A 15,530-nucleotide genomic window follows, 5' to 3' on the forward strand; every position below is an offset into this window, starting at 1 on the left:
AAAAATAGGTTTGTGACAACATAGCATCATGACCCATTAGGTCTCAACAACAAATAAACCATGTTTGCAGTGCCAGAGCCAAAGATGACAAGCAGGCAAATAATGAAGTGAGGAGGAAGAGGATGTCCCCAGAAACCCCTCAAGGTTCCTGTGAAGAGCCTCAGATAAGAGATGAATGAGAAGAGTTACTGCAAAAGAGTCATCAGGATAAAGCATGAATACTGGGCATTAGTAAGATGAATGGGAAATTCAGGTTCTGCCCCTCAAATAGGCAAAACTGAGCCCAACAGTTGTTGGATCAGATATGGACAGTCCACTCTATGATAAGAGAGGGTGGACAAGGCAATACTAACATTGTTACCTATCTGAGAGGTGAAATTCCTCATATGAACCTGCATCTCAGGCGATGGTAGAAAACTAAATAAGGTTGAGAGGCAGAAGTAATGGGGAAAGATGTGGTTCACAAGAAATAGAAGCAATAGACCAAACATCATATACTTGAAAAATGAAATATAAGAAAGTCAGCAAGGGCCTAAGAGAATCCTCAGGTAGAGTTGGGGAAGGCATGGCAAAATCCAGGAAGGGGACAAACAGTCAAAATCCTGATCAGCTTCATCAGACTTAAAAGGCTCAGGAGGAAGAGGGGCAACAACAAAAGACAAAGGTTAACTGATAAAATGATCATCTCTCTGGAAATAAAGCCTGATAAATCTCCTGATGGGTGCCTGCATCTGAGGCCTGAATTATGTTATCAAATAAGACAAATAAGAGTACCCAAAGTAGTAACGTTTACTTTGAAATTCATGCTTGACACCAAACAAACAAGCAAAATATTTTACAGCAAAACACAAGTGAATCAAACACTTCCATAAATAAATTAAGTTAAACTACATCAAGGAGTAAAGCAAAAAGAAAGACTTTTGTTAAACCACATCAAGGAGTAAAGCAAAAAGAAAGAGTTTTGTTAAACCACATCAAGGAGTAAAGCAAAAAGAAAGAGTTTTGTTAAACCACATCAAGGAGTAAAGCAAAAAGAAAGAGTTTTGAACACAAGTACTGCCAAATGATAAGTGATGTTATGATAATGTTGCACAGAGGGAGTCACATGATAGTAGTGCTCTCCTAGTGGTGGAGAGATGACACATGAAAGCTTGCACGAGAGACATGTTGAAATCTTTGATACTAATTGGAGAGAGATGAGAATGAAAAAGGCTTGCAGTATACATCATAAAAGTCTGCATACAGAGGGCATCACATAAAAGAAAAGGCTAACCTTGTGATAAGAGGAAAGTACTGTATCAGAAAGCACATCTACCATTCTGAAAAAATTATGGATTTTGTTATCAGAAATTTCCTCACATACTGTCAACAAGCTAAATGCCCATCATATGAGAGGAAATTATTAATTTCTCTTCTCAAAATTATATCTGAATAGACATTTTCTAAAAATTGATTATAATATAGTAATAACATTATATGTATGGAGAATTACTATTTCTACATGAAAACATTTTTATGTATATTTGATTATCACCTTAAAGTATTGCTTGATTAACATTTTGAATTTTGTATATTTTAAAGTTATGTTCAAATATTCTAAATTCTTATAGACTGAAACACATGAAAAAACTGATTCTCAAAGACATTTTTTTACTTGGTGAACTATATGGTCTTGCAAGTTAATAATTCTGGTGGTAAAGACAGTACATTTGATCAGGGAGTTTGGAGTCTTTGAATTTTCCTCTTGGTTTTGGCTTTGTTAGTTTGCTAAGCTGAAGAAACACTTTAATTTGGACATTTTCAAAATTGAAATGTGCTGCAGATAAAATATGAGTTACCATAAAGTTGAAACTGAGGGTTCCAACTGAACAAAATTTGGTAATGTTGCATCACTGTGTTTCCTTGATCACCAAGCAAACATAAGGGAGAATTTCAGACGATGATTATTATTTTTGTACATCAGCAATAACAAGCACAGGGAGCACATTTACCCAATTCGATGTTATTACTCATCTCCACCAAACTACCTTCAAATCTAAAATCTAATTCAAATCCAAAAAAGTATAAAATTAAGACAAATTTAAAAAGACCTCTTGAAAATGAAAATCTGGAACTAGAACAATAATTATCTATCATTCTTTGATAGATTGTTTAGGCAGAGTTTTCATAAAGAAACTTTGTAGAATGAATGGCAACTGCTATTGCAGAAACATGAGTGTGGAGGACAATGTTTCGAAAGGCAGTTGCCATCCATTCCACAAAGTTTCATCAATTATCTATCATGGAAAAACATCATAAAAAAACTAACTTCTAGAAGCTGAGAAAGAACCTGAATGACTGTTTTTATACTGATATAAAAAACCAATAACACAGATTTACTTGAAAATGTGGATAAGCAAAATGAATAAAAATGAAGTGAATTAGAAATAAAAACTGTAAAAAAATCAACAGCCAAGAAAAAATAAGTGCTGTTTTCATATGTTAAATTGGCACTTGTTTTATTTATTTCTTTTAATATCCTAGTAAGAACTCCCCAAGAAAATTACAGCATAAATCAAGGCCATTTAGTATTACTTAGATGAGCAAACCAAAAAAGGTAAAAATAGGCTTCAAATATGATGGTGGAATACAAACATTTTGTATAATTTGATATATCAAACTTTACATCAGTATTATTGAACCTGAGCATGCACTACAAATTTTGAAAGACCCTAAGCATTCTGTGGGAAATAACAACATTGACCTGAGCCATGTAATATCAAACTATTGGTGATAAACAGAAAGACTGACAGATTAAAAGTAGATATAGCACCACAACCAGGGAATGTAATCCACAAGATTTTAAACATTAGATATGTAAGCTTAGCTCTTTCATTTTTACTGGGTAAACAAAGAATAGAAAGGTATCTAAGGATTTGAAACTTACTCAAACTTTTAAAAGGGGAGGGAGTAAGAGTTGCCCTGAAATCATAGGACAATTAGTCTTACTTTTGTAGGGAGGAAAATTCTACAGGTTATGATGAAAGGAAGTTCACAAAATCATTTAGTAACATATATCATAAATTAAAACTTACAAAAGCAACAAGTACAATAATTTATTCTAAACTAGTTACTTAAGTTGTAGGGTGGTTAGATTAGAAATATCAAAACCTTGTTACAAATACAGCATAGCCAAACTCGTCACGTTATGAAGAGGTTAGAAACGAGACCCAACAAGCCATCAGACCACACAAAGATATCCTGACCATTGTCAAATCACATCTTATGATAATCTGACTTGATAAAGACCATCTTGCAAGGTACCATGAGAAGGAAAAAAAGTAGTGGCAGACAGAAGAAGTAAGAAGACAACATCAAGGAGTGAACAGGCTTTAAATTCATCAACACCCAGAGGGCAATGGAAAAATGAAAAAGATGAAGAAAGCTGGCTGTAGATTCATTAGTGATGTCCCAGTGACCACAAGGGTTAAAAAACATAGTGATGCAAAGTCAAATTGTGCTTTTATTATTAATGAAATGTCTTATGAGTGAGTACCTGGCCTATATTGTTTCTTACTTACATTGATGATATTCACAGGGAAATAATTACTAATATTTACTATTGACAGTAAAATATTGAGAATTTTTAAACGTACTGAGGAAGTGGAAACATTACAGAATGTCTTGGATCAATGGAAAAGTTGGACAAATATTTTAAAAATGACCAGAGTTTCAGTTATCGTAATTTGTATCATACATTTCATATAGATGGCTTTGTTCCGGCTTCAAATTTTGCAAAAAGCTACACGAGGGCTATCTTTGCTAGCCATCCCTCATTAGCAGTTACTTGGACTACTCTTTTGCCAATGAAAAGTGGCTAAAAGAGTGAGCATGGTCAGTGTGACAAGGATTCAAACCTGTGATCCACAGATGGCAAGTCAAGCTCTCAAACCACCAGGCTTCATGTAAATGAGAATCAACAGCAAGACTAATTTTGCCCTAATGAAAGATAAGTCACTCAAGCCAAAAGAACTGAGTAATTAACTAAAGTAGTCAAAATTATGATTAGATTGATTATGTCCTGAAAATAACTAATTAATTAAAATTATTTCCCATTATTATAGCTTTCAGTTATAACTATCCAAGTAGTTGAAATATTGCCATTTCTATTTCTTATTATTATTTTCAATCAATTCAAGGTTGTTCAGGTTAGGCTCAAGTTAAAACAATTTATTTCTATAACATGATGACTCACTTATGTAATGAGTTGCCACAGATAATAATGGAGACCAGCACTTTAAAAGGAAATCAATGATTTCCTGCAAATTAAAGGGTGAATTTAAACTTCTATTTTCCGCAAGGGTGGTTATACATAAGTACCAAATGGTCATATTTTGTCCATCAATTATGTTTTGTATTAGAACAAGTCACAAAAAATGCCATTTCAACTTTACATATATTGTGCGAAAGAAAATTTTTAATCATCTTCTAAACAGAATTTAAAGATAATCTAAATGACATGTTTTTAATTCTCTTCATGTAACTAATATGTAATGCATTTCAAACAACAGTTAGTTTTATTATTTATTAAATAAGATGAATTACGATAATGATCAGCAGTGAACTTCTGCTGGAACCCACTGAAGCTCCATGAAACCTTTGGGAAGGCCAAATAGTGTATCACTTCTTTTCTGGAAACTAGTAACAAGTTCTGTTACCTTTCATATTTCTTAACTGTGTATTTAAATAATTCCTGGATTAGGTACAGAAAATAAGATACTTCATATCAAATGAGAACAGTTCTGGACAAAAATGTGTACATGTACTTCTTTAAGGAAAATTTTACCTCTGCTAAAAACAAATATAACAAATATTAAGCAACTGATTAACCATTGGATTCTGATCATTATAAGTAAGGACAATATATTAAATTAATTTTGTTCATTACCAGGTTAACTTTTAGATTTGATTTATATAAAAAAGTTAATGGTAATTAAATATTCTTAGCAATAACTTAGAGATAAATAATAAAAATACCTGTGACTCTTATGCTTTTATTTAAGCTCTATACATAACATCCACAATTCTACTAGATGTAGTAAGACCAAGTTAATTATCATATTACATTAATTACTGCTAGATGGGAGCACAGAACAAAAACAAGGTATATCAGAAGTTATAATAAAACCGTAACTTTATACACGTCAAAAGATGTCTTAAAGCTTTCCAGTAATAAGATTTTAAAATCTACTTCAGTTGTTTCTATCATCAGTATTGAGTAGATTGTAGTTGAAGCATAATATTGTGTCAGAGTCTGGTATTTCCGATATCCAGAAATCTATTTATTGAAAATCAGGCATATTTTTATAACTGGAAAAATGAATCTAGAGAATGATTTTAACATTTGTATGAAAATTTAAAATCAAAAACAAAATTATTTCATATCATTTCACATGAAAGTTTGATATTCATTAATAACAACAACACACAACTGTTACAGAATAAAGGGAAACATCACCTTTCTTTTAGCTTTAAAATAAATAATCAACTTTGATCTGAATAACAGCTTTGATAATATGCAATAACTAAATTTAAAAAGTTAAAAATAATTTAAGTCTGAAAATATAGAGAAAGAAACTAATCAAAGTTTTAATATAACCAAGTTCCTGAAATAAGTGCTTAGTACAAACTTAAAATAGGGTTCTATGAACTTTTTTTCAAGCACATAATAAACAAACAATATACAGATTTTTTCTTTTAACACTGACTGCCAAGTATACATTTAGCAAAAATTACCAATTTCTGGAATTTGGGGACCACACATTTCAGACAGAACTTTGACAATTAATTCAAAGCAGTTTTTCACCAAACTAAATGTCAACAACCAAACATGAAAAGCATGTATCATCTTTGACACTTATTTTCTTTTTTTCTAACAAAAATTAAACCAGCTTAATGGACTATTTTATCTATTTTTTGGTTGTTGTTATTTTCACTTTCAAGTTTCCTTTGTCTATAGTATAATCATAGCTCAATGAATCTGGCTTTTATTGCTTTTTTATTTACTTTTTGTAGAAGTGCTGAAGAGAGGAAACTTTTTAGTAAGAAAGGTAGAAATTGTTGTTGGTTTTCTAGGATTTATGTTTTCTGTTTTCATTTGAATTTTGAGTTTATAATTTGAATGTTGTACCAAATGTTAATTTTATTTTGACCTTGTATAAAACTACTTTGTAAAACTTTCATCTCATGATTTTTTTAAAAGAACATTTTCTTCAGCTTCTATTGCTATTTTACTTGACTGTGGATACAGAATACCACTGACCAGATAGTTCAAGATGTAAGAAATTTGTATTTGATTATCTCCTCCTCATTTCAATTTTGTCAAAACTATCTTCTAATTCATCTGACATCAGGTGGTTTGTTTGTTTTTTTGAAACATTTATCTGGAATTTTAAGTTTGATGAAATTTTGGGAAATTTGTCAAAGCATAACATTGAAACAAGATAGACAATAATGAAAACCTTGCTGATTATGCCTTCTTATCATCCACATCTCTACAACATCACCTGAGATGTTTTTGCTACTTATTTCATCACTACTCCAAGACCATTAGCACTTATAATTGTTGAAGTAGAGGTGAAATAGATTCAAATGATTACACAGTATTCCAGATGAAAGAAGCTAAACAGTTTTTAAATGTAGAAATTACATTATCAGAAAACAAGTCTTTGGAATATGAAACCCCAATAAATTTCATAGATTCTCTGTGTGTAAATTGATGACCAGGATCAAAATGAGAAAATACATTTCTTTAATAAGATGTACTTTTCTTAGGTTTAAAATACCTAACTAGAAGTTGCATTCATGAAGTATTACAAAGCAGACAAAGAAAACAATCTTTTTATCTTATGAATTACATGAGCTCAAGGTTGATGTGTTTGCTGCATCCATAACAATCATGGATTTCTCTTTGACAGATGAGTTAATTTCACAAAGTGAATTCCAAATCAAACAAACACTGGTTTATATATATGGGGGTAGATCTTACAAAACAATTTTCAAACTAGTCCATAAACTATGAATCTTCCTAACCTTCAGGAAATCATTCCACCTACACAGCTAAGATTGCTTCTGTTAGCTCTCAGTTTAGATGTTCCTTTGAAAATAATGTAGACGTCACTTATTGCTAAGAAGATGGTCAATCCAATTGTTTGTCTATCTAAACTCTGTAACGTGCAAATATGAATTTTTATCTTTTCATGACAACTGCTAAAATTGAGGTATTATACAAAAATATGCTACATTTATACAAATGAAAAATTATAACAGGCTTATTTATTTAATTACTTTGTTCAATTTTCTCCAGGAGGCAGCAGTAAGTCAGAAGATTTACAATGCTGAAATCAGGGTGCAGTTACCCTTGGTGTACACAGAAAATAGCCAAATGTGGCTTTACTATAAAAAAAATACACATTTTGTTCAAATATTTTCAAAACAACATATTGACTGATACGTATGGCCTTGTAACTACAGAGAAACAGAGAACACTTTAGGTGTCACTTAGTAATGAAATTAAACAGCCAGTCCTTTCCAAATGTTGTCATTTGTGGTGAACTGTTTGGTTGAAAAAAATGGCACATTTGATTTTCTTCTTACTCTACTCATTCACAACTCTATACTTGTAATTTGAATGATGGATCCTAAAAGTGTTTGTCAGTAGGTTGTTTTTTTTTTCTTTTGGAAGATTTATCTTTAAGAGTGTCTTGACATCTAATCTATATGAAAGCTAGTGTACATATCATACTTGATTCTCAAAATAGGAGTTATAAGCATTATTCCAGATAGAATAGTTCAATTACTGTCTGCCCATTATGATTTTAGTGATGAGGGTAAAAGGGAGCCATGTCATGAAACCTTAAAAGTGTAGTTAGTATTGATTTATTAAGCCTAAAGATATGGTTTGGGATCACCTAGCCTAGAGTCAAGAGCATATAATTTACCATGAAAGTGAAAATTCTGATTCATTTCCAAATTATGCTATTTCTGTCATAAAATCAATGTTTATTAAAAACAAACCTTTTTTAATTAATAGAGACTCTAAATTAAGAAACCAAAAAATATTTTTTCCAGTTTTGTTGTCTATACATTTCATTTTATACTTTCAGTACATTAACTAACAACATTAGATTACACTACTGTAGCTAAGCAACATGACATAAAAGCCATCTTTGTAATGTTGTGTTACTAAAATGAATTGGCTTTTCTATACATATTAGAAGCTGTTAATCTAACTATATATGTTAAAACGGCTGGTTTGAATTGAGAACATTTTTTTATCCAGAGGAGCAAAGAACGTCAAAACTGACCACATGTTTGAAAGGTGTTGTGTAACTGACTTAACCATAAAGCCTTAATGGCCAGTTTCGATGTTATATCCCTCTTTACAGAAGTCCCAACTGCTGAAGCTTGCAAGATAACCTTGGAACTCTACATCCGAGACCCTAACCCATCTATAGACATTCCCAGCAATCAATTAGCAACCCTCATAGAATTCACCACGATGAAGACAAACTTCATGTTCAACAACCACAACTATTTACAAACAAATGGCCTAAACATGGGCAACCCAGTATCACCAGTTCTAGCTAATATTTTTATGACACAAGTTGAAACACAAGCAGTTAACACAGCATTGCACCACCATTATACTGGTACAAATATGTAGACAACACAATTGTGGGATTCACATCTACAGAACACACACTTAATTTTTTCAATCACATTAACTCTAAACATCCCAAAATAAACTTCACATGTGAACAGGAAGAAAGCAATCAAATATCACTTCTTAACCTCAAAATTACAACAACTGATACACAATTTAAAATAGAAATCCACCGAAAGATTACCCATACTGGACTATACATTCCTTGGGACTCAGTACATGAAACAAAATAAAAACTCAGCATACTAAGAAACCAAATAAACACAGCTATAAAACTATGCTCACCAGATAAAATTAATGATGAATTAGACAAAATAAAACAATACTTCATCAGCATCAATAAGTTTCCTCCACAAACCATAGAAAACATTATACGCACATACCTAGACAAAAAGCAAATACATCCCACGAATTAAAAAATCACGAAACCATATACTGCTGCATACTATATATTCCCGACATCAGCAGAAAAGTAACCAACATTTGGCAAAAACTAGGATCAAAATATGACATTCCAGTTAATACTTAATTTATTGAAAAACCAAGCACAAAACTAAGGTCTATACTGTGTAAGAACTACACTGAAAAACACCAAACCAACATTATTTATTAAATACAATGTGATAACTGCCACGACTTCTATATTGGAGAAACAAGTAGAAAAATAGAAACCAGATTCAAAGAACACAAAAAGTCACCTTCACATGTTTTCAAACACTGCAAATCAAATAAACACAACATAACCATAGAAAACACCCAAATACTAAATAAAGAAACAAACATAAGCAAACGCTATATTAAAGAAGCTTTACTTATACAACAACTCAAGCCCAAAATAAACCAATACAAATGAACACCTTTATACCTATATTAATAAATATAATCAATCTAAGCATGCCCTCTACATTCCTACACTCATTTACACAACCCCTTTCAAACATGTGGTTAGCTATCGGTCAGTTACCTCTTTCTTTCTTTGTGAACCTGACGATGACCAAATAAGGTTAAAACATTGTTCACTCCTCTGGATAAAAAATTTTCTCAACCCAAACCAGCTGTTTTTACATATATATTTTTCTCTACAAGTGGGTTTTCTCGTCATCGCTGATTGTTAATCTAATTGATTTTTACTGACAATTATTCTATGAATATGCAACAAATTCATTTTAATAAACTTAATTTTGATTGGCTCACAAAGGAACTTACTGATGTCTGACTGCCTCGAATGCACTTTTCTGTTTCTTTCTTGGTCAAGCTTGATTTTCATTAATTCATTTATTTCATGATTACAAAATGTGTAGTTATGTATACTATGGGGTTGTTAAGGATAGTCATACTTCCCCATCATTTTTGACAAGCTTTATGCTAAATTATTACAAAGTTTTATAGAAACTTAAGTTAGTCCTCCAAATAAATATTCTTAATTGTATTTCATATGTTTTCATTTGTACATAGTTTTTGTTTGATTGTTCACAAAATTTGAATTATTTAATTTTTACCATAAAAATTAATTATTCACAAAAAATGATTTTGGTTTAAAAATAATTTTATTATTTTTACTAAATTTAAAGAGACTTCTGTTATTTTGTGCCTATATTAATTCAATCTATATCTTTCCAATTCTTTACTGTGTTTTTAAAATATTGTTTTTATTTAATTAAAATGTACAACTGCAACTGTGCTTACTCTTTACATGTAGATAAACTTACACATCTTACTTTTACTTATATAAAAAAACTTTTTTGTTTGAAAAGAGATACTATTAACATTTAATAAAAAGTGGGATATCCTAAGTGATATTTTCTAAAACTTAGATGAATACAACTTAGTTCAACAACTTCATTTAGCAACAAAGTTACTCTCACTAAGTAAATTTATACTTTTTCATAGAATAAAAATATATTCTTAACAGTAATTAATAAAAAGCAGATCTTCCTGTGTGATAACATTCTTTAAGACTGAGATAAAAACCACAAACATAATTTTGCAGCTACAGCTAGCAATAAGTAACTGTGAGTAAAACTGTATTTTTTGTTAAAATAAAGAGGAATAATGAAAATGTAATATACTTTGGAAATTACATTACTTATGACAATTTAATATTTTGTTACTATTTGGATAGAGTTACTGTCCAAATGTTTAAAAACTCTCTACTTTTTAATTAAAACATTAAGCTAGATTTGTTAGATATATTGAAAATTTACTTATCACATCTAAGGCCATGGCAAAATAATTCCTCCCTTGTCACAATGTTTTTATGCCAATTCCCACTAATGGCATGTTTGTTTATCTTTTCAACTTTGGTGAATCATGCATTTCAAAAAATAAGTTAATATGTATGCTATTGCTCACATTCATTTATATAACCTGTCAGCTTAAACAAACATATTTTTGAAAAAAACATACTTATTAATAAGTAGGATGTCAGAAATACGAATTGAATGTTGGATTTGTTTCTGTTAATAATTTTGAAATAATTTACTTTTTAATTTTTGATATCAGAAAGGCTTATTTATTCTGCTAAAAGCGAAAATAGCGGAGTTGATGCATCACCATGGTAATCAGTTCTCATTTACAAAATGATTCGTACACTCTGCTCTCAGAAGTTTTCCAAAAGTACAAGATTACAAATGGTACTTTGATATAAAATTTTATATATATAATTCTTTTCATAGCACATTAATTAATTATAAGGTGCATATACACAGCGCTGATCATATCAGATAACTCAAACAATGAAAAAAAAACTGTGAAAAATGTTTAAATTCGTGTACGTAAACACATCAAAATTAGCCTTCCCACCATTTGCTCATTACAACTGTAGAAAATAACCAGCCATTCCTGATAATAATGAAATTGTTTCAACTTCATCATCAAGTTCATATTTGTCAAAAATTACACTATAATTTAAATAATGAAAACTTTAATCTGTAGTTTGAATTATAATTTAGATCATGTAATCGTGATATATAATAGCACTATTAATACAACATACAGTTCGTATTAATAATATTACCAAACAAAACCACAATTTACATTTATTCAATGATTGATTGAATATTAACAACAGGTCTTGACTAGCGTAATCTGGTTGTTATAACTGCTACTTTAAATTAGTTATATTAATCATCTAATTCAATGAAATTTATTCAAAGTCATACCTCATCATAAATAGTCCCACTTTTTTCGTTCCTAAATGACTTACTGGGAGAGTCAAGATTACGATTTGACACAGCAACCGCCATCTTGATAACTAACGTCACGTGATCAGTAGTGTCTGAACGAATCATTTTGTAAACGAGCACTGATTACCATGGTGATGCATCAACTCGGCTATTTTCGATTTTAGCAGTTTGTTTTGGAATTTCGCACAAAGCTACTCGAGGGCTATCTGTGCTAGCCGTCCCTAATTTTGCAGTGTAAGACTAGAGGGAAGGCAGCTAGTCATCACCACCCACCGCCAACTCTTGGGCTACTCTTTTACCAACGAATAGTGGGATTGACCGTCACATTATACGCCCCCACGGCTGGGAGGGCGAGCATGTTTAGCGCGACGCGGGCGCGAACCCGCGACCCTCGGATTACGAGTCGCACGCCTTACGCGCTTGGCCATGCCAGGCCATGATTTTAGCAGAATAAATAAGCCTTTCTAATATCAAAAATTAATAAGTGTAAATTATTTCAAAATCATTAACAGAAAGAAATCCAACATTCAATTACTTTTCTTTTTGTGATATTAGAACACAAGGATCTAGCACTTCTTCAATGAACTATTACCATCCTAAGTTATTTGAAAAATGCTTTGGTAAGTACAGCCATTCAAGTAATTTTAGGGATGGATGTCGAGAGTTCTAGTACATATCTATTTATTGATATATATAAGGTTATGCCTTAAGCAATGTCCTATTTTAGGTTCAGAAAAAGAGAAAGAATTTCAAACGCTTTTAATATTATTTAATCAATAATGTATGTTTCATTATTATTAATTACTTCCTGCTAACGATTCACAAGCTTCTGTTGTTGTTTTTGAATTTCGCGCAAAGCTACTCAAGGCTATCTACGCTAGCCGTCCCTAATTTTGTAGTGTAAAACTAGAGGGAATGTAGCTAGTCATCACCACCCACCGCCAACTCTTGGGCTACTCTTTTACCAACGAATAGTGCTATTGACCATCACCTATAATGCCCCCACGGCTGAAAGGGCGAGCATGTTTGGCGCAACGGGGATGCGAACCCGCTACCCTCAGATTACGAGTCACACGTCTTAACCCACCTGGCCATGCCGGGTCCATAAGCTTCTGAATGTCACTTGTATAAAATTCCTGGGATTTGGAGAGAAATAATGTAGAGAGGGTAGTTTTGAGATCTTCATGTGTTCCAAGCTCTTTTCCATCAAGATAGTTCTGCAAACTTCGGAATAGATGATAATCAGATGGAGCAAGGATTGGAGAATAAGGACGATGTGGAAGTTTTCCCAAGCTAGCTGTTCAGTCTTTGCAGATGCGATCCTTGCTGTATGAGGCCGTGCATTATTCTGGTGTGACACTCTAACTGTTGACAATAGAAGTCTGATGTAATCGTTGCATTGAGTAGCAGAAACCCAAAGTGGATCACATCAACAATATCCCACCAAGCACTTAAAAAGGCTTTACTTAGGGTGGATGTCCATTCTAGGCTGTGCTTTAGCCAGTTTACCTACACTGAACCATCGTCTGCGGCGCTTAACATATTTATAAAATATCAATTTTTTCATCTTCAGACACTAACCTGTCCAAAATAAGTGAGTTACGTTCACGAGAGTGCAGAAAAGTGCAAAGGTCCAATCTTGCTCTGAGGTTGGTTTCTGTCAAATCATTGGAGACCCATTTTCCAAGTTTTGACACCTTTCCAAGCTGCTACAGATAACGGTGAACTGTTGAATGGGTTGAATTAAGCTTCTGTGTTATTTCTTCAACTGTTACAGCACAATCTTCATCAAGTGCAGGCAGCAGCAAGTCATCATCAAACCCAACAGGACGACCTGAATGTGGCGCATCACTTAAGCTCTAGTCACCTGATCTGAACTTCTGAAACAACATTTGACATTTTCTTTCATTGAGAGACTCCGCACCATAAGCCCTTTGAATGTTTTGTGTAGTTTTTGCTGCACTATTGCCTTTTTTAAACTCATAAAGCATTATATGCCTAATGTGCTCCTCAGACATCCATCTTCATTAGAGTTTATTTGGTTAATGATCTTAAAAGTGGAGTTGGGTTAATTTCTTTTATTCGTCTAAACATTTTTATATACGTCCTACTACATATTTTAGTCATTAAAGCCTTCTAGAAGGACAGAAACGATGATGCTCTTTTTATATTAAATTTTCGGACATTACTTATAAGATGACCTGATATAATTTTATTATTATGAGATTTTCTCTAATCATCACAGTCAAGTATTATGAAGCTCTAGATTTACTACACCAAGAGTAACATTGTTAAAATTAATAAAATAAAAGTCAGAAGTATTGATGTGATTTTTTTAAAAACAGTTTTCGTGTATATTTACGTGACAATTTTTTTTTCCTTTACACCAGCAAAGTTTTAGAAACATTCCGAATGTCAATTTTGAGTGCTCTTTATTCATCATTATTAAGTAACCCGATATTAAAAAAATAATCTAGTAATTCCATCCTCACCTCTTCCCCGGTGTTAAGAGGTACGTTTTCTGATTTAATTATAACGCTAAGATTAGGTTTCGATACCTGCGGTGATCAGAGTTCATATAACCCATCGTATACCTTGGGGGTTAACAACAAACAAACTAATTCATTTCCATAATCAAAATATATTTTTCATCTGACATCAGTAGTAACAAACTGGAACTAAAATTAATTGTTGTTGTTTTCATACATGTATACGTACCAGTGCTTTTCTTGCAATACGCACAATATGTATTGCTTTTTGTGTTTGATTGCTACATGCATTTTAATTTCATATGAATATTCTTTGTTTGTAGAATTTCGAGAAAAGATATTCGAGGGCTATCAGCACTAGCCGTTCTTCATTTTGAACGACAGAGTAGAGAAAAAGTAAGTATTCAACACCACCCACCTCCAATTCATATGTTACTGCATCTTTTTTCTTTTGGTATTATGGCACGAACCAGTCACTCAGTGACAGAAAAATGAGTGATTGATGAATATCAAGTGTAGAAGAACAGGTTTAGAGGAAAGAAGGAGGAAAGGTATAGTGTTGAATTCAAAATAAGAACAGGGTTGTTGTTTTTGAATTAAGCACAAAGCTACACAATGGGCTATCTGGGCTCTGCCCGCCACGGGTATCGAAACCTAGATTTTAGCGTTGTAAGTCCGCAGACATACCGCTGAGCCACTGGAGGGCATAAGAATAGGGAACTATATTTCTCAAAGTAAAAGAAACTGTAGAATAGTCAAATTTATGAGTGGTGGAACTGTTGCAAATAAAGTGAATATATGTAAATACTGAAAATTTGATACCAGTACACACAATCAGTAGATAAAAATATGGCAAAACCAAGATGGCATTTCGACAGCAAGCCTCGGTTTTTCGAAGAACGTCTCAAAAGTCAAAGCATATCTCTGAAAGCACCAAAACTACACGCATAATAAACATATTCTCTGTAACTAACCAATCAGAAAACCAGCACCAAAACGCAAAAGTATCTCTTCTTCGTGTGATAGTCGCAAGATATTCCAAATACAAGGTCAAGCAGGATGCGATGCAACTTTCTCAAAAAAACAAAACAAAAAACTTTCTTGACTAGTCAAGCTACCAGAAATAGGTAACATCTCGAACTTAATTTTACA

General features: G+C 32.3%; 1 protein-coding gene across 3 annotated transcripts in view; it reads right to left on the reverse strand.

The window, feature by feature from the left end:
• Positions 1–11,998, reverse strand: part of LOC143253300 (serine/threonine-protein kinase B-raf-like) — a 78,046-nt gene extending 66,048 nt beyond the window's left edge. The window contains exon 1 of one of the 3 annotated variants that reach the window (XM_076506952.1): positions 11,866–11,998. In XM_076506952.1, the coding sequence (XP_076363067.1) occupies positions 11,866–11,994 (129 nt within the window). In that variant the 5' untranslated portion in view covers positions 11,995–11,998. The remainder of the gene's footprint in view (positions 1–11,865) is intronic. The other 2 variants (XM_076506955.1, XM_076506953.1) reach the window with 2 other exon arrangements.
• Between the last annotated feature and the right edge of the window lie 3,532 nt (positions 11,999–15,530).

The sequence above is a fragment of the Tachypleus tridentatus genome, chromosome 6, assembly GCF_004210375.1.
Source record: "Tachypleus tridentatus isolate NWPU-2018 chromosome 6, ASM421037v1, whole genome shotgun sequence".
NCBI lineage: Eukaryota > Metazoa > Arthropoda > Merostomata > Xiphosura > Limulidae > Tachypleus > Tachypleus tridentatus.